This window comes from Gossypium hirsutum, chromosome A03 (assembly GCF_007990345.1).
Source record: "Gossypium hirsutum isolate 1008001.06 chromosome A03, Gossypium_hirsutum_v2.1, whole genome shotgun sequence".
In the NCBI taxonomy this organism is placed as follows: domain Eukaryota; kingdom Viridiplantae; phylum Streptophyta; class Magnoliopsida; order Malvales; family Malvaceae; genus Gossypium; species Gossypium hirsutum.
The window spans coordinates 90286287-90313685 of NC_053426.1; the positions used below are offsets into that span (position 1 = coordinate 90286287).

Genomic DNA, 27399 nt, shown 5'->3' on the forward strand with positions numbered 1-27399 from the left:
AACTTAAAAACATATTGAAATCTTGATATACTTACCTTGTTCTATTGATACTAATCTTTAACTTGATTTTCTCTCTCCTCCAGCTTCTATTTCTTGAATCCAACTTGATATTCTAACTCCCCATGGTCTCCTTAACATTTTTCTCTCTTAGTAGCTATGGAAATTCTTTTGATTTCTAGGTGAAAATGGTGAATTTTTGGTGGAAGGACCAAATTGTAAAGAAAACAAAATTTCTTTCTTTTCCTTCTCTTCTAACGTTGGTTGCATGGGAAAGGAAATGTGATGTTAATTCTTCATCTTTCCTTCCTTTTATACTAAATAAATAATAATATAATAATAATAAACATCTCATAAAAATATTAATAAAATAATATTTATCTAATTAATTAATTTAAAATATCATCAACATAATCATTACATTCTAGAATTCTCTCTCTTACTAATTGACCATTTTGCCCTTCATGATCTTTTAGAATTCCACCCTTGAGTCATCACTTAATTTGGTAAAATTGCAATTTAGTCCCTCATAATTTTTCACCTATTCAATTTGATCCTAATTCATCAATTTTTCTTGGTTTCTAGATCATTCCACTCTTAAAATATTTGCACCATTAGTCCTTCAAATTTTTTATATTTACACTTTAACCCCTTAAATTTTGAGTTTTTACTCTTGTGCAACAAGACTTTTCTCATCTTTGCAATTTAGTCCTTTCTTGAATTAATATATCATAATATACTTCCCAATATTGACATAACTCAAAAATTCCCTTTTTGTCACTTTATTTCCTTATTTTACTATATCACGGATAATATTTTACTGTAAAAATTTTCGGGGTATTACAATTCATATCCATTTACTACAATTCAATACTTTTCAAATATCCCACAACCTTAATTCACAATTAATATAACATTTAATTTAATACAAAATGAAACCATATGAACTTACCAGGGCTAAACTGCATAGGTAATGAAAGTTCAGGGACTACTCGGCAACTTTCCTTTTTCCTCAGTTTTCTACTTGTTCTTAATCTATAAAATAGTTTATTTCAATTTATCAACCTCAACTTCATATAATATTCAATTTAGTGCAAATGATTTCCTATTTATTAATTTTCATATTTACTTTTCATATTTACTCCAAACTTTTATACTTTATTCAATTTGATCATTAAGACCAAAACATTTTTATTTTCACAATTAATCTTTATACCCAATAAACCAAATTCAATTATACCAAAATACAATCCACATATGCTAAAATTTTCCAAGAAAACCTTGTTTATTTTAATTTATTTTCAATTAAATCCCTAAACTTAAAAGTCATACAAAATTACTTAACAAAATATTTCTATTTAGCACCCAAGCATAGTAATCCACCATTAAACTTCAAAAACACTCTAAACTCATCAATGACATCTCCTAAAACATTTAACATTTTTACAAATTAACCCTTGGGTTATCTAGATTAAGATAAAACGATCTTAAAAATATAAAATTCATGAAAAACAGGTGGAAAAATACCTACCTTGCATATGAGTAAGCTTTGGCCGAAAGCTTCCTTCACCTATCAATGGTGTTTCGGCTACCAACATTGCAAAATGAAAAAGATGACACTTTGGTTTTACTTAATTTTAAGTTTAATTAATTATTTACCATTTTACGCTTTTAATTTTAAATCAAATTTCACTTCAAAACACACTTAAACTGTCCATTTAATATATACATGGTATAATTACCTTTTAAATCCAGTATTATATCTTTCAATTGTCATTTAGTACCTTTAACTAATAGAAATCAAATTTTACAGCTTTTATGATTTAATCCTTTTTAATTAATTAACTATTTAAACGTTAAAATTATTGGACCAAAATTTAATACGACAGTAATGACTTCGTAAATATTAAATAATTAATATTTAAAAACTAACACATTGGAATTGTGATTTCGAAACCGCTGAAAAACGGGCTATTATAATTGCCTTCTACTGCAGCCTTGGGCATTATACCGGATGTCATTTTTGGCATCAGGGAGTTACCAACCACTTGTGTGGCCACTTGTTAATAGGTAAAAAAATTGATTTAACTTTTTTTCAATATTATTATACTTTTTGCGTGCCAACTATACTAAAAAATTTTAACCAATTTTTTATATGGGCAACGATACCGGCAGTTAGGAGATCGTACACGGTGCCCATATATCGCCAAATGATTGAGGCTCATTCTGAGGACAACGTAAAATTACTATAATTTTTTTTCTTATTGTAACATTTGGAATAAATTTACTTAACTATATAAATTGTCAATACTGTGCAGTTTCTATGGATGTCGTATTCGGGGCAAGACGTTGTGACAATCATACCATAATGGGTCCACGATAAGAAACTAGTGTTTGTAACCAACGTGTCATTGATTAATTTTAATATTTTCGAGTGGCACAATGCAAATCGGGTTTTGAGGCAATTTGGGTGAATGCAACATATCCCGGACCCTCCATGAGATTTCAAACACACACACGGGATAGATAAAAAGGGTAAAGACACCAAAAATTGGGTTGTCGAACATTCTCCATACATCGTTTTATGGAATGTCCAACATGAGAGGCATTCCTCCTTGCATGTTTATGTTATAAGGTTCATGCATTAGCCCGAGTATGCAAGTTGGTACATGGAGAACGAGAAGTCCTTCATATATCATGGTTAGTACATGGTGGTCTAGCTACACACTCAACCAAAGGGGTCTTGATGGCAACAAAAGAAAACCCAATTGCATCGTAACTGAGTTCTACCGTCCAAGAACACTGAATCTGACTCATACCCCAATCTCGAGCCCCAATATTTCACATCTAAATCATACTCACACCTTTCCCATCCCTAAGAACAACCATCGTCATTCGAGGACACATTTGGCCCAGACCCCGACCTCGAGCCTCAACATTCGACACACTCCGAACCATACTCATACCACCTGGAACTCTAACATCAACACCTACCATGGAGGATATCTTTTGCTCAGTACCTCCGATCTCACAAAACCCTATCACCCCCGATGATAGGGAATACGATTTTACCAATTTATTTAGTACACCTATAGGAACATCGAAGGCTGGTTCGAGCACTTATGAATTACCACATGAAGGTGCACAAGGTCGTTGACAGAGGTAGCCCAACCGTTACCTTCTAGAGCCGGGGACAGCGCCTAGGTCCACACAATTTTTATTTTTTTAATTATTTACTTTGTAACTTTTTTTTGTAAATCGTAAACTGAATTTCCAACATCACTATTTTTTTTGCATTAACAAGTACAGAATATTACATAAAATGTTAACCGTGAAAAAATATAAAATTCAATTTTAAATGAAATGAACCATAATTGATTTACAAATACAAAAAATCCACACTTAGTCTTTTTCTACTTGAATCAGGCCTATGTTGTATTTAGAAATATTGACCATGTTCGCCCACCATCTTGTGTAAATCGTAACTGGTCTACATAGTTAGTCATCATCGGCGAAAACTGCCACCAACTTGTGTAGACCGTAATTGGTATCTCCACCCTTTGATAGCATAACCTTTAAGTTCTCGTGACAGTATATAATTCAACCTCGTAACGTATAACAGTACATAATTCAACCCTGATAACAGATATCTGTAATTGATGGTACACTCCCCCAAAAAAATTTGTTAACAGTATCCCGTTAAAGAGAAAAAATGGAGAGAAAGAAATGGGGGAAAAGATGGAAAAGATTCCACTGGTAATGGCTAGATGTGATGTTTTATACTTAGATCTAATGTGAAATAGTGGAGCCCTTGATTGTTTTTAGGGTGAAAGAAGGCTTTTAAATTACCAGTGCAATCTTTTCCCCCATTTCTTTCTCTCCATTTTCTCTCTTCAGCAAGATACTCTCAACAAATTTTTTTTCCTGAGGGTACCATTAACACAACCCAAACTGCATCCATATATATAGGCTACTAGTGCAAGCAAAGAAAAGGTCGTCACCAAAAAAATTACTTTTAAATTCTGACAAAGGGGTGTTGACCATCTGGTACACGACACTCCAAAAAAATTTTGAATGACAAAGGGGTGCCGACCATGGGTTGTCCAAAACCCCCAAAAAAATTAATACAAAAAAGGGGTGTCGACCATAAGGTGTCCAAAACCCTCAAAAAAATTTTATACAAAAAATGGGTGTCGGCCATCTGTTTCAAAGCACCCCAAAAGGTTTTTTTTAAAATATTAGTATAATTTGTATACCAGTATGATATGGTGTGGAAAAATATACATGGATGTTGGTCATGCAATGACCGCAACCTAAAACATTATTATTTTTAATTTATATTAATCATGAGGTAATGATTAGGGGGAATTTTATGTGGGTGTCGACCATGAAATGGCCAAAACACTCCGACACTGTTCATTTTAGGTTATTTTAATGATTTTTTTAACCTAAGTTATTGTTGTAAATATTTTAATTTTTTTATCAGATGAATAAAATAGTCGGATCTCAATGAAAGACCAAATAGAAAAAACTTGAGATTTAAAAAACAAAACCCAAAAATAGAAATTTGCCCTTTGATCAATCAAAGATAATGAATAACGAACAGAAACTTAAAAAAGGAGAAGCCAAAGTTAGAATAAAATCTTAAGAGTAAAAAAATAAAATAAAAGGTCATGCTTACCATAGGAGTAATTTGGGAATTAAAAGTAGGGTAAATTACACCAACAGTCCCTCAACTTTGGGGTAGCTAACAAAACAGTCACCTAGGTTTCATTTTAGTCACTGAACTTTTGAAAAAAAATAGTCACTAATGTTATAAAAAAGTGACAAAATAGTCACTGATTAATAGTTTCCGTTAATGTCTTAACGAGACACTGATGTGGCAAGTTAACTAGCTGATGTAGCCAGTTAACTTGCCACGTTAGATTTCCACAGTGGAAACCCACCCAATTTAAGAAGAAATTGAAAAAAAACCCTTAATAACAAAGGAGAAGAAGAAGAAGAAGAAGAAGAGACTATAAAAAAAGTATGTAGTCGTTTGCAGGTGGGTGAATCAGTGACCAAGCTTGATCATAAAGTTCCACCAGTCATCAAACAGGTCTCAACTGAAGCCATCTTGGCAGCTCAAAAGGCTCCTGATATTGCCTGTAGCGTAGCTTTTGAAGTCCACCGTGCTGGAGTGGTGAACACTGTCTCAGGATTAGCAAAATTAGTGTACACCAAGTATGAACTCACAACAAAAGAGCTTTATATGAAGTATGAACCCAAAGCCAAACAATGTGCGATTTTAGCTTGGCGTAAACTCAACAAGCTCTCTCTTTTCCCTCAAGTTGCCTCGGTCATTATCCCAACAGCTGCTTATTGCGGCGACAAGTATAATGAGACAGTTGTTAACAGTACAGAGAACTCCTATTTACCTTTGGTCCCTACTGAAAAAATCGCTAAGGTGTTTGGTGAGTAGACGACTAAAATGGAGCCATTGGTATCTAAGAGTTGATCTACTTTGAGTCTTGTTCATGTGGGTTATGACTTGTGAAGATAACCTGGACCTATTTTATGGTTTTACTTGTGACTGTCTCTTATGATGGATAGAACAATGGGTTTTAGTTTTCATGTTTGTTTACATTGTAATTTATTTTTGTTTAAATAAATTTTTTTATGAAAATTGTTTATATTTTATATTATGGGGTTTGAGTCTGCAAATTTGTTCTTAATTTGATCAATTTTGTTTGACTTGCTTGAATAGATGATTCATTTTGATTTGTTTTAAAGCCTCTTCACATATATGTTGTGAAATTTATTTATCGTTACTTTACGTTGTCACCCTTTGTAGATAGTATTTGGTGCAATAATCTAAAAGGTCGAGACTATTTTTCTCAAATCCATGCTATTAAAAAGACTACATATGCTATTCATTAGACCAAACGACTACAAACATTTTTTTTTACAGTCTCTTCTTCTTCTTCTTCTTCTTCTTTTCTATTATTAAGGGTTTTTTTTAATTTCTTCTTAAATTGGGTGGGTTTCCACTGTGGACATCTAACTTGGCAAGTTAACTTGCCACATCAGTGGTCCAGTTAAGACACTACGGAAATTGTTAATCAGTGATTGTTTTGTCACTTTTTTATAACGTTAGTGATTGTTTTGTTATTTTTTAAAAGTTGAGTGATTGAAATAAAACCTAAGTGACTGTTTTGTTAGTTACCCCAATGTTAAGTGACTGTTGGTGTAATTTACCCTTAAAATATAATGTTTTAATATAAAATTTTAAAAAAAGGTATTAATTTAATCTTAGATATTTATTTATTTTTGATTTCATGTCTATAAAATAATATAAAATAAATTAATTTTACATAATGTAAGTGGACACTTCCCTATTATAAATATTTTGTCATATTTATTGAAATAATTTTTTTTGAATGAAATAAAAAGAAAATTTAAACTTTATTAAACAAATGGGTAGCATTTATGGCAAAATTAAAACTGGTGGCAAAATTAAAACTGGTGATGTGTAAGACATGTGGCAAGTATAGAAGTACTTTGGAACAAAATATTCCAAATATGGATGCTTTCCTTACTTTTAATATACACGGTAATTTACTTTCGTATGTTATGCATGGGTTTGTAATGTATTAATTAAAATACAATTTATTCATTATAAATATGTTTTTTAATATAATCATTCATTATTTATTTAAATATATTTTAAAAATTAATTGAAATTAATAAACTAACAATCATTATTTAAATTAAACAATAAAATGTTAAGATAAATAATATATTTTATGACAAATTTTAAAATTAATTAAATAGTTAGAAATAATTTTCTTTTTAAAAATAGATAAATGTTATAAAATAATCAAATAAAAGAATACTTAAAGTAAACAGATAATTTCTCGTATTTCTTTTTCATTTACGAAAGAGTTTTATTTATAAGTAATTGAAATTCAATGCAATACAATACATGAAGCTTATTTAAGTGCTTCATTAACACATTAAACAACTTGCATAATGAATGAGAGGTTTTCCCTTATAAATGAGGGGGTTAGAATATGGACATTCACATTTATTTGTAACACTCTCCCTTGGATGTTCACTAGAGAAAACTGTGCCTCATTAAAACCTTTATTAGGAAAAACCCTGTGGGATAAAAACTTAATGAAGAAAAAAGAGTACACAATCTCCTATTACAAGTTGCCTCGTTAAAAACCTTTACCAGGAAAACCCAATGGGACAAAACCTTGGTTAAAGGAAAAGAGTACAACGTGTTTTAAACTCCCCCTAATGGCAACATCACATTATATCTTTGAGTCAACGCATTCCAATCTTGTTTCGTAGTCTTTCAAATGTTGAAGTTGGCAATGCCTTGATAAAAATATCTGCTAAATTATCACTAGAACAAAATTATTGAACTTCTATGTCACATTTCTTCTCAAGATCATGAGTGAAGAATAATTTTGATGAAATATGTTTCGTTCTGTCACCTTTAATATAACCACCATTTAATTGAGTTATACATGCTGCATTGTCTTCGTATAAGATATGTAACACCCCTTACCCGTACCCGAGGCCTGGATAAGGTACGAGGCGTTACTGGACAAATATACAAACATTAAACTAAAATACGGGCCATAAAATTTCATTCATATTTCAAAACGTTCATTCACTTACACATAGTCCCTTATTTGAGTCTACGAAGCCTAAAACATACTTTAGAAAGGGTTCAGGACTAAACCGAGAACTTACGAAAATCTTGGAAATTTCATGCTTTAAGGATCTATACGCCTGTGTCCCAAAGTCGTGTTCCATACACGGCTGAGACACATGGTCGTGTCTCTGCCTGTGTGGAATATACCTAGGCTATTTTCCAAGCTTTGGTCAACCTTAATCTCTTACACACTTATACAAAATCAAAGGCATTAATGATTAAATATTCTCAATTAAACCACAAACATAGCATTTGTATGTTATCATACATGTGTCTCTCATACTCATTTTACCTTGTTTATTATAGTACCACTTATACATTTATACCAAGATTATCATCTTACCAAATATCCTCAGCTTAATCATCAAGCATTCATATTTAAAACTAGATCATATCTTTATAAAATACCACAACTCAGATGCGCAAAATAACATGTTTGCCTGAAACATTTCAATTCAACTCCATACCCAACAAGCATCACATTGAGACTAGTCATATATATATACATGTCATGATACATATCATTCTCTTTCTGTTTTCTTATAAACACATATCATTTATTTCATTATATCAATATTTCATATACCATAGTTTCCATGTATTCCACATATATTTATTTTCCTCCTCCTCCTCTCCATTCCACATCCTTAATGTATATAGCATTCTTGTAAGTACGATTTCACAATTTACTAATAAATGCTCACATCAAACTGTCTACACGAGTCATAGTCACTTACTTATTTATAATTCGAGCTACAGAGATCCAAATTAAGATCTGTAAATTTCCCCTGAAACTAGACTCACAATCTTTCCACCATAAAATTTTCATAATTTTTGGTTTAGCCAATTAGTACATTTTATTCATTAAAATTCCCCTGTTTCACTTTCTGATAGTTCTGACCTCTCTTCGCTAAAAATTAATTATCTCACAGTACAGAACTTGGATAATGTTCTTGTTGATTTATCTTGAAAATAGACTCATTAGGTATTTTAAAAATATAATTTTAAGCCTCTAATTATTTTTATCCAAATTTTTGTGATTTTCCAAAGTTAGAATAGGGGATCACGTAATCATTCTGAACTAGTCTCACAAAAACATAAATATCTCAAAATATAGAACTCCTTTTCTTTCTCTGTTTCTTTTATATGAAAATAGACTCATTAAGCTCTAATTTGATATCTCATTCAGTCTCTGATTCAATTTTTACTATTTTTATGATTTTTCAAAATCACATCACTGCTACTGTCTAAAACAGTTTTATTGCTAATTCACTCTTTCACACTTTCTTTGTATTAACCTCATTTTAACATACATATCACAAATCATTTTCACCACATTTCATACATCACAAGTATAGGCCCATGATCACAAGGTCACCATAAAATCATCCTCATGTATAACTTACTTGTTTATAACCTCACCACATCCTGGTCACTTAATGAACGCAATATCATTCACATAATCAAGTTCCTGCACTTATTCATCACAAAACTCACAAAGCAATACATAGAGAGTCTCCCGTTGAACACTTCGGATCAATCCTCGATACTTGGTGGTTTCAGCACATAGCTCCACCCATCATATAGTTCGGCTCTCTTGTACACATGGTGAACACTCAGTACCACCCATGTGACCTAGCCAATTTATCTCGTAGCTCTCTTGTCTACATGGTGTCCTTCACCTGGAACCACTCATGCGACCTAGCTACATATATCCTGTAGCTCTCTTGTCTACATGGTGTACACATAGTATCACCCATGCGACCTAGCTACATCATAATGTCTTGTAGCTCTCTTGTACACATGATGTGCACTCAGCACCATACATGTGACCTAGCTACATACTATCTGTATCATCCAATCTTTCCAAAGTTCAACCGGGATTTCTCTCTCTTTTCCAACAATTTCACCAATCAAGTAATTATCCACAAGCATATATCCAATATTATTATAAAATATCATAATACAAGTAATATTGATGTATTACTTACATATAAACTTACATCTCATTTAATATCAAGGCAATAACATTAAATTACACATTGCCTTATTAAAAATCATATGAACTTACAATTTCCCATAATATCCATAATCATAGAAATCACATTTATGTATGATAATTCAATGCACTTCATGTACCGTAGACATATTTTTAAATCAATTCATAAACTTGGCACCATAATCATTTAATTTAATCTAATTCAATTAATTCACTAAATTTAACTTTCAAATATAAATTACAGCATTATTGCTGTATTATTATCATAACAACTTACATACTTTCAACACCTCGGAAATCATGATGAATATATCAATTTTGCATTGAAACATGCATAAATTAATGCTTATTATATATATAAACTTACCTCGATAGTAAAACGGCCATTTTACCAACTTTCTCAATTTTCGATTTTTCTCTCATTCTAGGTTCAAATCTCATTTTTCGGGATCTAAAACATCATATTTTACTTATTTAATTAATTTACTATTCAAAACAGTCCTTAACTCAAACTTTTGCAAAATTACAATTTTGCCCCTAAACTTTTGCATATTTACACTTTTTCCCCTAGGCTCGGGAATTAAAATTAATCCCTTATTATTATGTTTTATGACATTCTAATCACTTTTCCCTTCTATGGAAACATCAAATTCTCACTCTAACATATACTTATGACTATTAGGTATTTTTACCGATTAAGCCCTTTTACTCATTTTCACTCAAAACCGAGTAGCACAAGTTGTCTAACATAATTTAAAACCTCATATTCTATTATAAAACAGAAAAATAAACACATTTAACCTATGGGTATTTTTCCAAATATGAACCCTAGCTTAAATTATTGCTAGAATAAGTTTAATCAAATTACCGGGATTCTAAAAACGTAAAGAACTTGAAAAACGGGGTTAGAACGGACTTACTATTGAGCTTGGAAAGCTTGAAAACCCTAGCCATGGTTTCCCCCATGCTAATTTCGGCCTCCACAAGAAAGATGAATCAATTTTGGCTTTATTTTCCCTTTTTATTTCTTTTAATTACCAAATGACCAAAATGCCCTTCCTTACTAAACTTTCAAAAATTCCATCCATATCCAATTTTTGTCCATCACTTAGAAATTGGTAAAATTTCTATTTAAGACCTCCTAATTAATATTTCAAAGTAATTTCATACTATAATTTTCTAGAATGCAAGTTTTACAACTTATTCAATTTAGTCCCTAACTTCAAATTGAGCACTTTATGCATAGAATTTCTTCACGAACTTTTCACACAATCATGAAATCATATCATAGACCTCAAAATAATCATAAAATAATTATTTTTATCTCGAATTTTGTGGTCCCGAAACCTCTGTTCCAACTAGACCCAATTTTGGGCTATTACAAGATAGTTGGCATATTTCCTTATAAAGGGAAAGTACATATCTTCTGGATATGTTGGGTTAATAACCTTAGCCAAACACACTCTTGGCTTATGCATTGCAATTATTTCAGCATGATTTGAAAATGCAGCAACTAATGTCTGTTCTGTCGAATGTCATGATATGGTAGTACCTCCACATGTAAATAAATGTCCCGTTTGAGATCAACCTTTATGTGGATCCGATAAATATCCAGCATCAGCATAACCAACTAATAGAGATTTTGAATCATTTGAATAGAATAACCACATATCAATGGTTCCTCTAAGATATCTAAATACATGTTTAATTCTATTCCAATGTCTACGTGTTGGAGAAGACCTAAATCTTGCTAACAAGTTTACAGCAAAAGCTATATCAGGTCTTGTGTTGTTTGCAAGATACTTCAATGCTCCTATGGCACTTAGATATGGTACTTCAGGACCAAGAAACTCTCATCATTCTCGCAAGGACGAAATTGATCTTTATTCACATCTAATGATCGTACAACCATCGGGGTACTCAATGGATGTGCTTTATCCATATAAAATTTCTTTAAGATATTTTTCATATAAGTTGACTGATGGACATGAATTCCATCTTTTAAATGCTCAATTTGCAGGCCAAGACAAAACTTTGTTTTTCCAAGATCTTTCATCTCAAATTCTTTCTTTAAATAAGTTACTGTATTTTGAAGCTCTTCAAGAGTTCCAATAATATTTAAATCATCAACATAAATAGCAATTATCACAAAGTTTGATTTAGACCTTTTTATAAAAACACATGGGCAAATTGAATCATTTTTATAACATTCCTTTAACAAATTTCACTAAGACGATTGTACCACATACATCCAGATTGTTTTAATCAATATAAACTTTTCTTTAATTTGATTAAGCAATTTTCCCAGGAAACTCTATGTCCTTCAGGGATTTTAAATCCTTCTGGGTTTTTCATATAAATTAAATTATCAAGTGTATCATGCAAATAGGTTGTAACAACATCCATTAGACGCATGTCAAGTTTTTCACGTACTGCTAGACTAATAAGGTATCTAAACGTGATTGCATCCACCACAGGAGAATATGTCTCTTCATAATTAATGTCGAGCCTTTGTGAAAATTCTTGTGCTACAAGTCATGCTTTATATGTTATGACTTCATTTTTCTCATTTTGTTTTCGCACAAATATCGATTTATATCCTACCGACTTTACATAATTAGATGTTTGGACTACAGGGCCAAGAACCTCATGTTTAGAAAGTGAATTTAATTCTGCTTGAATCGCGTCTTTCCATTTTGGCCAATCTTTTCTATTTCTACATTCCTCAATAGATTTAGGCTCAGGATCCTCATTTTCTTTTGCTATTTCAATAGCAACATTATAAGCAAAATTGTTGTCGATAACTATATTTTTTCGGTTCCATCTTTTTCTTGAAATAACATAACTTATTGAGATTTCTTCGTTATCACCATTTTTAGGCACCTGAACCTCTTCTGGGGTTTTTCGATTAGTTATATCTTTGGTCTTTTCTTGGGCACTTGCCTCCACAATATTATCATCTTGAATAATTGCTCATTTCCTTTTATAAGGATTTTTATCTTTGAAACCGATTGGCCTTCCACGCTTTAGGCGTGGATTACTTTCTTTTGCACTAACAGTTTGCCCTATTAGGATATTAATTCGTATTGGAGCATTTTTTGCTGGTATGTGAGATTTTGTAATTCTTTTTAGGTCAGTAAATGAATCTAGCAGTTGATTGGAGATGTTATGCAAATGTATGATCCTTTGAACTTCTTGTTCATATTGACTTGTGCGAGGATCCAATTAAGATAATGATGATTCATTCCAGTAATTCATTTTACCAGTTGTATTTTTTCTTTCCCTAATGTTGGGAATGTTGTTTCATCAAAATGACAATCAATAAATCGTGTAGTAAATAAATCTCCAGTTAATGGTTCAACATATTTAATTATAAAAGAAGATTCATAACCAACATATTTCCCAACCTCTTTTGAGGACCCATCTTTGTGCGTTGCGGTGGAGCAATTGAAACATATACCGCACATTCACAAATTCTAAGATGGGAAATATTTGTCTTTTGACCAAAAGTCAATTGTAATGGGGAGTACTTATTATAACTTGTTGGCCTTAAGCGCACAAGTGCTGCTGCATGCAAAATAGCATATCCCCAAGCTGTAACAGGGAGTTTTGTTCTCATAAGCAACTACAGGATGTTCAACTTTTATCCCAATTGACATACAATAATCATTAAAAGCTTGAGATGTAAACTCACCAGCAGTATCAAGACGAATACTTTTGATTGCATAATCTGGAAATTATGCTCTTAATCGAATTATTTGAGCGAGTAGTCTTGCAAATGCCAGGTTGCGAGTTGATAATAAAGACACATGTGACCACCTACTAGATGCATCTATTAATACCATAAAATATCTGAATGGTCCATATTGTGGATGAATGGGCCCATATGTATCACCTTCGAATACGTTCCAGAAATGCGGGAGATTCAATCCTTACTTTAGCTGATGATGGTCTAATAATCAATTTTCCTTGAGAACAAGTGACACAAGATAAATCCTTGAATTCAAGAATCTTTTGGTTCTTTAATGGGTGTCCAATTGAATTCTCGATGATTCTTCACATCATAATAGATCCAGGATGGCCTAATCGGTCATGCCAAATAGTAAAAGTATGTGGCTCTACAAACTTCTGGTTTGTAGTAACATGTGACTCAACTGCACTGATGTGTGTATAATATAAACCTGATGAAAAAGTAGGTAGCCTTTGCAAAACATATTTCTTTCCACATTCAACATTTGTAATTTATAGATATTCAATATTTTTCTCATTAATAGTCTCAATATGATATCCATTAAGATGAATACCTTTAAAACTCAATAAATTTCTTTGAGACTAAGTGGAATATAAAGCATCATTAATGACAAATTTTGTACCTTTAGGTAATAATACAATAGCTCTTCCAGAGCCTTCAATAAGTTTTGAACTACTCGATATTGTATTAACATGGGCATTACTCATTGTCAAATTAGAAAATATTTTTTTTTATCTTTGAGTATCGTATGTGTTGTAGCACTATCTGCAAGACACATATCTCCATTGACTTTGGGTCCATTGAAATTTTATTGAATATTCATATTCTTCATAAAAACAAACAAAATATAATATGAGAATTATTGCAAATATTTATTAAATATATAAATTATTCTTTATGCAAGAAAATAAAACATACTTAAAACAACATAAAAATGTCAAAATAACATCAAATTTTCTAATGATTCTCAAAGAAATCTGCCACATCTAGGTGAGTTATATTATTAAGGTCATTAAATTTATCACCTTCGTAGGCATGGTTAGTTTTAGTATTATAGTGAATATCTTCATCTTTTGCCTCCATTTCATCATTTTGAGATGTAAAATTTGTCTCCATATGCTTTCCCTTCTTTTTAATGGATGCTTGATAAAGTTTCACTAAATGCTCAAACGTATGATAGGTACGTGACCAGTGCCCCTTCATACCAGATCGGTAACATATATTCTCAACAATCTTTGAAGGATTATTTTGACCGCTTCTTTCTTGTCTTTCATTGTTATTCTTTTTCTGGTGGTTAGAAGTATCAATGTTATGACCACCATGACAGCTATTACTAATACGTCCTTGACCATGTCCCCCACAATGTCCACGACCATGGTCGCGACCTTTATATTTTCTATTTTCATAATTAGTGTACTGCTACATTCACTTCAGGGAATGGTGCTGAACTAGTGGGACGAATTCCATGATTTTTCATCAATAGCTCATTATTTTGTTCAGCCACCAAAAGGCATGAAATCAATTCAGAATACATTTTAAAACCTTTTTCACGGTATTGCTGCTGCAAGAGCACATTAGTAGCATGAAAGGTTGAAAATGTTTTCTCTAACAAGTCCTCATCAGTTATGTTTTCTCCACATAATTTTAGTTGAGAACTAATTTTGAAAAGTTCTGAATTGTATTCACTTACAGTCTTAAAATCTTGCAACCGTAAGTGCATCCAATCATAGCGAGCTTTAGGGAGTATCACCGTTTTCTGATGGTGAAATCGTTCTTTCAAAATTTTCCACAACTTAAGAGGGTCTTTCACAGTGAGATATTCCATTTTTAATCCTTCATGTAGATGATGACGGATGAAAATCATTACTTTTGCATTATCTTGATTAGATACTTTTTTATTTGCTAATATAGTATTTCTTAGACCTTTAGCATCTAGGTGAATTTCAACATCTAACACCCATGACAAATAATTCTTGTCTAAGATGTCTAAGGCCGCAAATTTACGTTTGGCAAGATTTGACATTATAATCACTTGAATCAAAATAAAAAAATATTTGTAAAATAATAAGCATTCTCAATCATAAAATAATTCAATTATATATACCAAATTTGCTAAATAATAATATGTATGTCAAATATTGGCATAGAGAGGAAGTCATAATAATAACTTAACACAAATTACATTTATTGAAATTTCTTTTAATAAAAAAAAACATGTATATATAATTATCATTATTAGATTTTAGTTGTAAAAATAAATGTGAAAATGTTACCCAAAGCAAATATTTTATCTAGAAAATAAAATAAAAGAATTATGAAAATATGTATACCGTATATAGTTTAATGGGAGTTATACGGGTAAATTATATAAAGTTGAAATGACTAAACTTCACTATGAACTCGTAGAAACTCGTGCTGATAACGTGTTATAAAATAATCAAATAAAATAATACTTAAAGTAAACAAATAATTTTATCGTATCTCTTTTTCATTTACGAATGAGTTCTATTTATAAGTAAATTGAAATTCAATGCAATACAATAAATGAAGCTTATTTAAGTGCTTCATTAACACATTAAATAAATTGCATAATGAATGAGAGGTTTTACCTTATAAATGAGGGGGTTAGAATATGTACATTCACATTTATTTGTAACAATAAACATATATTAATGGTATATGCTTAAATATATTAAATTTATCTATTTAAATTTATGTATTGATTTTTAAATTTAAATCGGATACGTAAATTTATCTAGTTATCTTAAATTAAAATTAAATAATGCAAACATTGTTATAAATGCTATTAAGTGGATGTTCATTACAATCAACTTTTCACCTTTCATCTTTCTTAGCTCTTCATTTTTCATCTCCTTGTAATTATTTTCCTATTTATGTATTAGAAAAATAAGGATTTTAATCTCCCTAAATAAAAAAATATATCTTTTTTAAAAAATTATAATTTTTTACAATATTATTAAAATTTATAAAAAAATTAAAATTAATTAAAAAACCATTTAAAAGTTAAGTCCAGTATGATTCTGGACATATAGTTGCGAATTCAGACAACCATTTCTATTCGAGATGATTTTTCTACATTATATAAAGTTTAAAAATATTAAAAAATATTTTTCTTAAATTTATATATATATTTGATATTTTAATTCTATTAATACCTTTTAGAATTTATAAATTTTTTTTTATAAAATCAATAAATAAAAATAATCTTAATTTTGTTAGTCGTGTGTGTAAAGTATTTTTTAAATGTATGAATGTATCTAATCATTTAAAACTTTTTACCTATAAAATAATCGATACACTTTTTAATTAGATATATTTATACATTAAAAAAAAACTTCAAACGTTTGAGTAATAAAATTAAAATTAAAATTATTTATTTATTTTATAAAATATTTTTATTTTGTATACATCTTAAAAGGTGTCAATAGTATTAAAATGTTGATACATATATCAATTTTTTAAAGAAAATTAATTTTTAATAATTTTTTAAATTTTATATAATTTAGAAATGTCATCTTGAATAAATTTAGACATATGGTTGTTCTGATCCAATGCAAATTTGGACAGCCACGTGTCTAGTTTCATTTTGGACTTAAATTTTAAATGGGTTCTATTGATATTTTTCTGAAATATTTGAACTTTATTTAATATTTTTTTATAAATTCTAATAATGTTTTACAAATTTATAAAATATATATTTAATTTTTTTGTTAAAAATTAAGCTTTTAAATAGATGTCTAGGTCAGTAAAAAAATTAAATATTCCTTTTTGTTTTTTTATTTTTTTTAAAAATAAATTATTTATTTATTTTTTGTTGATTTTGCAATCATTGACATGAAATATCACTTCTACACCATTAACGATCATGTATATCAATTAATATTGGTCAAAAAAACTATTCGACCAATTTTATTAATTAAGTAACTAAATTGTGTGCAAAAAGATCTCAGAAACTCAATTAATTTTTTCGATAAAGTTGGAAAGTCGGTAGGAATTCCTTTGTTACTTCACTATTTTCTAGATCCTTTTAGGATTGAATGGTTGGATTAAGTTGAAGTATTTATCAATGTAAAATTAATTGCATTGAAATGCAGCAAATCACTTAATCCATTTAAGGTAGGAAAAAATCAAAATAGAAACAGCGTACAACGACTATAGATTGCAGTAGATCCATCTTTATTTTGAACTACACTGCCATTTTCAGGCTCTATACCTTGCTCTTTTCATTCCACTATCTCTTGTAAATACAGTTCCTTTCATGCATGCATAGAGATCATCCGAATGTTATAGAAATTCCAAAGTTTTGAATATAACAAATTAATTTACGCTCAGCTTTTGAGATCATCACCTCGTTTACAATTCTCATTTCATCACTATAAGTGGCCTCATCATCACGTTATCTTCGTGATCCAGGATCTGCATTTTCCGATAATATTATTATAACTTTGTATAGAAAAAGGAAAGAATGATGTAGATACTTACATGACAAGGATATAGACTTAGCCAGGCATCCCAGTTGGATCAAATGAATATGAAGTGTTGTAATATATGTAAGAAAACCTAACTACTATCCTTGTCGCATATCCTGGTTCCATCTTATACACATTCTTCCACCCTTTTTCATGTGCTGCAACCCCTATCTTTCTGCCACCTGCCTACTTGCTTATTTCGCACTTCATGGCGTCGTTCATTTTCGACATGCATGCCTTAAACTCCTCTGCTTTTACTAGCTCCGTTTGATCCAACACCGTAAACACTGCCAAATGAATGTGCATCGGCTGATTATCTTCCGTTAAATTAATTACGTTCCAGATCTCACTCGTCCCAGCCTTAGGCGTCTCCGTCGCCGGTGCTTCGTACGGTTTTCCGTTTATGTAAAGATGCGTCGGTTCGCCAGTGTCGCCTGTGTATTCGTACATTGCAATATATCGTGTTTGGGCCGCACTGGATAAATCTGGAGAAGGATATTGGATCAATTTATCGGGTACTCGCCACGTGTCAACCTCTCGCTCTTTCTTGATGGTAAATTACATGACTCTACCGTTTAATTCGTTGACTGGGTCTCCGGACGGGTAAGGGTAGGGTGCATCGTTAGCCAGAACAGCTTCATCAGTCTTTGACTTTGAAAAGTCAACGACCACGTCAGCAATCTCTGACGGTGCCAGCAGAGTTTCATTGGTCACCACGGGTTTCTGAGGTAAGTCGAGTCAGATGCCACGTGGATGAACTCCAAGCCACTTGTGAAAAAAAAATCAGAAGTACCTAGCATTGCTGGCATTGATTATACGGAATTGGTATTTACGACGTCGTACCGTCATCTTCGGCCATGCCTTACCATTCATAATGATTACATCGCCGAAATATTCCGGCTGCCATTGCGGATGTATAGAGGGACTGTTTCCGGTGGAATTCATGTATATAGATCCATCCTTACAAAAGCTACGATCAAAAACGAATAACGGCCGATCGAACTCGTCACCCCAGGGAAGTTTAAGTGGGCCCTCGATCTCAGGGTGGCGAACAATATAGGTCCCAACCAGGCCGGCTAATAGGTTAACTCTGGTCAATCCAGCGACGTGATCATGGTACCATAGAGTTCCAGGCTGTTGATTATTGTTGTAGTGATATGTTGGCTTAGACCAGTTAGGACCCTTCTCTTTGAATCCAGCAGTGAACCATCAGTTTGCGTTTCCATCGTTGGCGGGTTCATGCATGCCTCCATGGAGGTGCACTACGGTAGGGACTTCCGTCTTTGTAGCGGGTATGGCAGTGGGGATTGTCGGGTACCATGGCAGTATGTGCTTCGAAGAAAGATGGTTTTCCCATGTCACGTAAGTGCCAACACCGTGGAGGGCCTCGATAGTCAGACTGGGAACTGTTGCCGTGCGCCATGAAGCACCGTAGGCGAACACTGGCGTTGGAGGCAAGTGCCTGTGGAATTTCTGCAGTATCGAAAGCAGAAGTGTTTATGAAAAATGCAAAAAGAATATTAAAATTTAAAATATATTGCGAATACTTATAAATTTATTTTAGGAATGTAAAAATAAGCTTAATTTGATTAGTCATAATGCTAAATTTAGTGCTTAATATTTATTTTTTTTTGTTAATTTAAATTTTTTTAGTTAAATTTTATTATTAATTTTTTAAAATAATAATTTTTTTCTTTAACAGAAATGTTGATTAATACATTAATTTTTTAATATGATTGGCATGACAATTACTATGCCTGTTAAAATGCACTTCATGCTAACATAATACTATTTGATTTATATGTCACGTCACGCCAATAAATAATTTAAATTTTAAAATTATTTTAAAAAATAAGTTAAATTAAAATTCAACAAAAATAAAATAAAAATAGTAAAAAGTTCATAAAATTTCAAAACTATTAGCAAGAAATATACACGGATTGTCATGTGGGCAGCCATATTTAAAAATGTAACATTTTAGTCAATATTTTTGTTTAAAGAATATCAATTTGACTCCTTCTAAAATGTTGAATATCAAATATAGCTTTAAAAAAGGAATAAGAGTCAAATTGACAAAATAGATAAACATTAAGTACTAAATTTGACATTATGTCATTTAATTAAAATTTAAATTCTTAAATCTTATGATATATAGAATATTAAGTTTAAATATTTTTTTAAGTAATTAATATAAATTGTATAGGTCCGCTAAACCAAGAATCTGGAGTTTAGTCTAAAATAAAATTAAAAGGGTTTGATGGATAAAAGTTAAAAAATTTGTTTTAAAAAATATAAATTGAATAATTGATAATTAAGAAGAATCAAAATTGATGTTGTTCTATTTAACCAAAGGAAATCCAACACGGGGCGAAATCAGGAATTATTTTTAGGGGTTAAAATTAAATTGTAAATTACGATAGTAAAAATGTAATTTCATCATTTTAATAGTTTATATCTTTATAACTTTTAAAAGATTAAATCAAATTTTTATCATTTTTAGGGGATCAAAATATAATATCAAATCTCATAGTCACCCTTATTAATTTGCACCCTAAGGTGCGAAAGTAGAAAGCTATAAAGCTTTCCAAGTGGGCAAGGGGTGGGAAATAGCAACGAACCACTTCAGTGAACCCAAACTATATGTACTATAGGAAATTAAGCTTTTAGCGGCGTTTTTAGTGGCGTTTGGACCGAAAACGTGCAATAAGTAAAGTAATAGCGGCGTTTTTCTCATAAAAGCCTCAAAAGGTAAAGCAGTAGCGGTGTTTTTCTCATAAACGTTGCTAAAGGTAAAGCAATATCGGCGCAAAATATCTTTTTATTTTTAACGAAACAACAACTTTTTTGTTATCCTTAGTTTTATCCCCAAATCAGTTTCCTAGAATCCTTTTTTTTCCTAAAATAATTTCCCCAAATCCCTTAGTTTTTTCCCCAATCCCTTAGATTTTCCTTGAATGTCTACTACATCGCCGTCAATAGTCCTCTCCAACATCGTCGTTGATAGTCCTCTGCTGCATCACTGTCGATAGTCCTCTGCTCCATCGTCGTGTACGCTTTTATGTTTAGGGTATAGTTTGTTTGTTAATTTATTTTCTCATCTTTCAAATCCTAACCCACAGCAACACATAAACATCTCTTCTGTATAAACACTTCATCAAAAACAGCAACCTTATCTGGTAATTTTTCATTTCATTCTATTTTTTTATATCTCGGATAATGTTCTTAATTTGTATGAAAAATATGTGTACTTGATATAATGTAAGCTTTACATTTTGCCTTGCAAATTGCTTGAAAAGGATCCGTTCCACCTAAAATGTACCTTGGTGCATTTAGCAGCGGCAATGGAGCTTGGGAATTCAAATGAGCTTTACCTAATTGCTTGAAAAGGGTCTGTTCCACCTAAGTTGTTTGATAATTCCTTCTTTAGCATGCATTATACCTTTAATCTCTATATTTTTCTGTACCGCTAGTAAAATATATTTTAGTTTTGATCTTATTAGGATTTTGTTTGTTAATATTAGCTTTGCCCATTGTCCTTTCAAATTTTCATGGGTTATCTATCATTTTTTTCTTGGAGATCTGTTGTTGTTTGATAATTCGGTTTCAATATGAATTACACCTTTAGTTTTGAGATTTATCTCTACTGCTTGTCAAAAATATTTTAATTTTAATCTTATTAGGCTCCCATATCAATTAAATTGATTGATGTTGCTCCATTTTGCAGCAAGTCAACAAGTTTAGATGGAACATTTGCTCCTACATGGATAGGTTTTTGGAAATGCTTATGCTGTTCGCGAAGAGGGCAATCAAGCAATGTCAGCTTATAGGACTATTGCTCGCCTGTTTCCAGGGTAATTTCATATTATATGTTCTTCCTTCAATCTAGATGTTGCTTTATGGAGAAGCTAAAAGGATATATATTTCTATAGTTCTTGTTCATTCTTCGTTCTCATTATCCAAAATCTCTCCCATTTTGCATCGCATGTAAGCGTAGTTGAAGTCATCTTATTATTTATGGATTGTCATTATCCAACTTTGTACATTGGAATGGAGTACATGTGGACTCATAGCTTCAAGCTTGCTGAGAAAGTGATTTGTGATTTATTAAACTTGTCACATTATGATTTTGACTAAGCTTAGTAATTATCCAGAGAGTTGTTTTATTGTAATACCCCCTAACCCCAAACCGTCGTCGGAATAGGGTTACGGATAGTTACCGGACCTATCGGATAATTTACAATTAATTCAAAATAAATGACGTACATATCTTGATTTAATTATAAAGTTCCTAAAATGGACCCTCAAGGTCCAAATCACACGTTAGAATCGAATCGGGACTTGTTCGGATACTCCGAATTTTTTTTTGCGAACTCAATATAACCCCTTTATAAATATCTAACCTTCCTTGCAAATTCAAATCGAGACCAATCCAAACAAATCAATTCATGAATTTATACATTTCTAATTATAACAAACTAATAATATAAAGTTCTAACATTTTTATGTTTATAACAATCTAACATAAGATATCTAATTGATTCATTTAAATTATCATTCAACAAAATTGCCCAAAGCTATGATATAGACTATGTTTAAGACATATGTAATTGTATAGAACAATCATTACCATCATTTATCATTAATATTTATGTATCAAAATAACACCAAATTACAACCTAGGTACATGCCATTTTCAAAAGAGAAAATACATCACCACGTATTTGAGTTCGGGATTGACTTGGATGCTGAGTCGTTAGTCACTTTTGTACCTAACTTGCTCACGAAAATAAACCGTGCGCTGAGTATGCACTCAGTGATATTTCTATAAACCAATACTTAAATCAATTATTCGTTCATATCCATTTTGACTATAAAACCTTATTTACATAACAATAGTTAATTTCTTAACCCTTCCTCGATAAAGTATATGATTCTAATCATATTTAATCAGTAACAATCAGTTATTCAGTACAGTAATTTAGTCATTCAGTAACTATCAAATATTCAGTGCAGTAGTTTAGTTATTCAATAACTATCAATTATTCAATACAGTAATTTAGTTATTCAGTAACTATCAATTATTCAGTACAATAGTTTACCCGTATTAACATAACTCAAACCTAGAGAGATACACGAATCCAACCAACACACCAGTACGGCACTTAATGCCTCATCGACTAAAGGTCAAAGTATCCCTAAACACTTCCAATCTATGGCATGCCAATTATATCTGACTCAGTCCGATATAGTTAAAAGGGTATTCAATTCATTTCTCAATTCACAGTAATTAATCATTTCAATATCCATTTCACAATAATCACAAATTCACATACATTCAATTCAATATCAAACACTAATACTTACCTTAATATCTTTCCATACACATATAATAATAAAAACAATAATTTAAATGTTAAGTTCGATTTATAGAAATACAAATCGTAATTCTCGAATTACTCTTCGTCAACCTTCTCCTTTCCTTTCTTTGTCGAGGTCTCCGGTATTACGTTAGCTACGGAAATTAAAATAATTATACCATTAATTACAACACTCATTATAACAAATAATTGAATTTCTATTCAATTTATACCTTATTTTCAATTAGGTCCTTACTAACTCATTCACTTTACTAACTTAATTCATACTCCATTCTTATTCAAATTCCTATCAAATTCAACTTAACTATCAAGTGTTCATAATAAAACCCTAATTTAAAACTTCTTTCAATTTGATCTCTCAATCACCAAAACTTATAGCCTAGTTTACAATTTAATCCTTTAATCAATTCTAACTTAAAATTCATTCAATTAAACCCCTAATTCATTATTTTGTTCAACATGAACTATGTTCAAAAACCTAAAAACTTCCAAAACCTCAACTTAATTTCAACAAAACTTTGTTCTAAAGCTTCTAAAACGTCAAATTTAAATAAAAAGGACTTAATTGACTTACCAATTAAAGCTTAAAGCTTTCAAACCCTAATTTTTCCTTTTTCTTTCTTTTCTTCTTTTCCGCTGGTACTTTCGAATAGCATATTCTGTTTTGGTTTCCTTCTTTGTTTTATTTTCTTTTATTTTATGCTTTATTTGTTTAATAATAATATAATATATTAATAAATATTCATTTAATAATCAATCTATTTATTACAAGTGTAATATTACTTATATTTACACATGTGCTATATCATCATCATACATTTGTCATGTTTTAATTTATTTATCACATAAAAATCTTATAATATAATTATTTAATTAATAAATATCTTTTACTTAATAATAAATAATAAATATCTATTTACTTTAATAATAAGTAATTTAAATCCATGAATTACAATTGTATGCTTATTTTTATTACAAATGTATATTTTATTACCATACGTTTGGCTTTAATTTATATATATTTCATTAATTTAATAAGATAATATCAATTAAATAATAATTTATACTATTATATTCTAATATTAATTAATAATAACTTAAATCATTAAAAATCTTTAGATTGTTCTCATTGTTTTGCCGCCTCAACTATTACTTAATGGCATATTTGTCATTTTGGTCCTATATATTTTCTTTTAATCTATAATTCAACTTTTACCCCTTATTCAATCTAGTCATTCTTCCTATTTTCTCTTAATTAAGCTAAATTCACCTAATTAAAACTTAATTAAACACACAACTAGACTCACAAATATTCCTAATAATTATTTTTGAACTCAGTTTACTAAGACGGAGGCCCGATAATGTACTTTTTTGATGTCCGTGAACTTTGAGTCATTACATTTATGGACTTCAAACTTCCTAGTTGGTATATGAGGGTTGTTTTATGGACTCTTCGGTACTTTCTAGGCATCTGAAGATCTTTGATTTTGCAGAATAAATTAACCATTATTGTAACACTCCTATACCCGGTTCGACCGAAGGAACTTGATATAGGAATATTACATTTGGTGCCAAAGTGATTTTGGCTAATCACTAATATATTTGAATATTAAAAAAATAAATAAATTTTTATAATTTATATTTTAGTCCATACTACTTGGAACATACTTGATCTTCCTAAGTACATGTCATTTTATTCAAAATATTGAAACATACCCTCTTGGACACTTGGAGATGTGATGAGATGAATGCTCACAACCTCGTTTACAACTCTTCAAAATCACTGTACCTAATCTGCGCACAGAAACAAATCGTATGCTGAGTAAAAACTCAGTGGTACTTCTATAATCTGAATATTTAAAAAAATATATAATATAATAATAGGCACAATTAAATTTATAAGGACATATTAATGTCTAGTATCACATCATAACTATCATTTTTCATTTACTAAATAATATCCTAATTCACACAACTGCTATATAAATGATTATTTACATATCAACCGTATTTATTCATATAATGGCATCAGTCATGCAGTACTCAATTCATGAATACATCATTTCATACCATACTCAATTCATAAGTATATAACTCATATATTCCATGTATTATCAACATATTTCACATTCTATTTTCATTTCACTATATCACTTCCATTTCTCATATCATTTCATTTCAATATCAATTGTAAGGCTTTATTATTCATTTACCCCTATTAACAAGACTCGGACTTTGGCGAGTACACGGATCCAACCAAAACACACCAGTATGGCACCCAGTGCCTCATTGGATAATTCGAAGTAATAGATTGACACCCAGTGTCTCATCGGCCATGCCGAAGTAAGTTAGTACCCAGTACCTCATCGAATTTATCCGAAGTAATAATTTGACACCCAGTGTCTCATCAACTCGTGGTCGAAGTATCCCTAAACTCTTCCAATCCTATGGAATGCCAACTATACCCGACTCAGCCCGATATAGTTAATAGGGTTTCCAATTCACTTTTCAGATGTAACCAATATTCAGTATTCCATTGTCACAAAATTCACATTTCAATATCAATCAATAATTTCATCAATCACAAATTCATATAATCTCAATTCAATATCAAGATAATAATAAACAAAACTCACCTTAATTACTTAAGATACACATTAATTTAAAATACAACAAATAAAAATTTCTAAATTCGGATTATAGAAATACAAACCATAATTCTTGAGCTACTCCTCATTAATTTTATCTTTTCCTTTCTTAGCCGAGGTCTCCAGCACAACGTTATCTACAGAAATTAAAACAATTTAAAATCATTAATACACACAATTTCACATTAAATATTTTAATTTTTATTCAACTTTTGCTTACATTTCAATTTAATCCTTAATCAAAACTAACTTTATTTTATTTAAAACTAATATCATATTTCATTCAACTCCCACTTTAGACTAATTTCAACCTTCAAAATTCACCATAAACCCTAATTTTGAAATTCTCTCAATTTAGTCCCTATTACTCAAAACTTATGATTTATTTTACAATTCAATCCCTTTTTCACTTCTAACTTGAAATTCTATCAATTTAACCCCTAACATTTCAATTTATTCAACATGAACAACTTCTAAAAATTCACTAACTTCTAAAATTTCAATATAAATCAAGTAGTATTTTGTTTTAGGATTCTAAAAAAAATAAAAATTTTAAGAAAAGGGACTAAATTGACTTGCCACTTTGAGTTTGAACCTTAAAACCCTAAATTTTCTCCTTTCTTTTTCTTTCTTTCTTTTTCTTCTTTCTTTCCCCTGTTTTGTTCCCCAATTTTGTTCTTTCTTTTTCTTTTATGTTTTTTTATTATCATATTATAATATAATAAATATTTTATTTATACAATAAGAAATACATGTATTATTAATATATACATATGATTATTATTTTTACACATGTATTTCACCATTATCATACATTTGTCATAATTTGGTTCAATTACTTATTTATTTATTTTATACTTTAATTATAATATAATATAGTATAATATAATATACTAATATTTTCTTAAATAATAAGTAAGTATATATAATTATTACAAGTATATGTATAATATTGTTACACATGTAATTTACTATTACCATACAATTGTAAATTTTATGGTTTATTTGCTTAATTAGTCTCTTTACCTTTCTCTATTCTATTATTAACCTTTCACACTTTATTCAATTTAATCCTTATACCTAATTAACCTTAATTTAAAAAAAATTCACCTAACCAAAACCCAATTAACTACACTACTAACGTCGTAAATATTTTTAATAAATATTTACGAATTCATTTTTTGAAAATGGAGACCCGAAAACACACTTTCCGATATCCGTGACTATTGGGTCGTTACAACTAGAGAGAGGTTATTGTTAAATTATTTTTGGAAAGAGAATATGTAGAAATGGCATATTACATGGTTTGTACGTTAGGGTATATTTTCTAACAAATTAAGTAGGTGGGCATAAGGACAACTCTAGGAAATATAGTCTTGTGGTGGGGAGGACTATAATGTTACATAGTGAAGCAAGTAAATATATAAC

General features: G+C 30.4%; 1 protein-coding gene and 1 pseudogene across 1 annotated transcript; one reads left to right on the forward strand and one right to left on the reverse strand.

Moving 5' to 3' along the window:
• The first annotated feature begins 3723 nt into the window (after positions 1-3723).
• LOC107887656 (REF/SRPP-like protein At3g05500) lies at positions 3724-5458 on the forward strand. The gene is made up of 2 exons (XM_016811899.1): positions 3724-3753; positions 5042-5458. The coding sequence occupies exons 1-2, from the start codon at positions 3724-3726 to the stop codon at positions 5456-5458; spliced, it is 447 nt and encodes a 148-aa protein (XP_016667388.1).
• Positions 5459-17838: 12380 nt separating this feature from the next.
• LOC107887655 (multicopper oxidase LPR1-like) overlaps positions 17839-27399 on the reverse strand; it is an 88805-nt pseudogene continuing 79244 nt past the window's right edge.

Bases quoted from the DNA above. Each gene is read 5' to 3' on its own strand.
- LOC107887656 (XM_016811899.1), top strand. From the start codon at position 3,724: ATGGGGGAAAAGATGGAAAAGATTCCACTG. The intron at 3,754-5,041 runs GTAATGGCTAGA...AGTCGTTTGCAG, and splicing joins AGATGGAAAAGATTCCACTG to GTGGGTGAATCAGTGACCAA.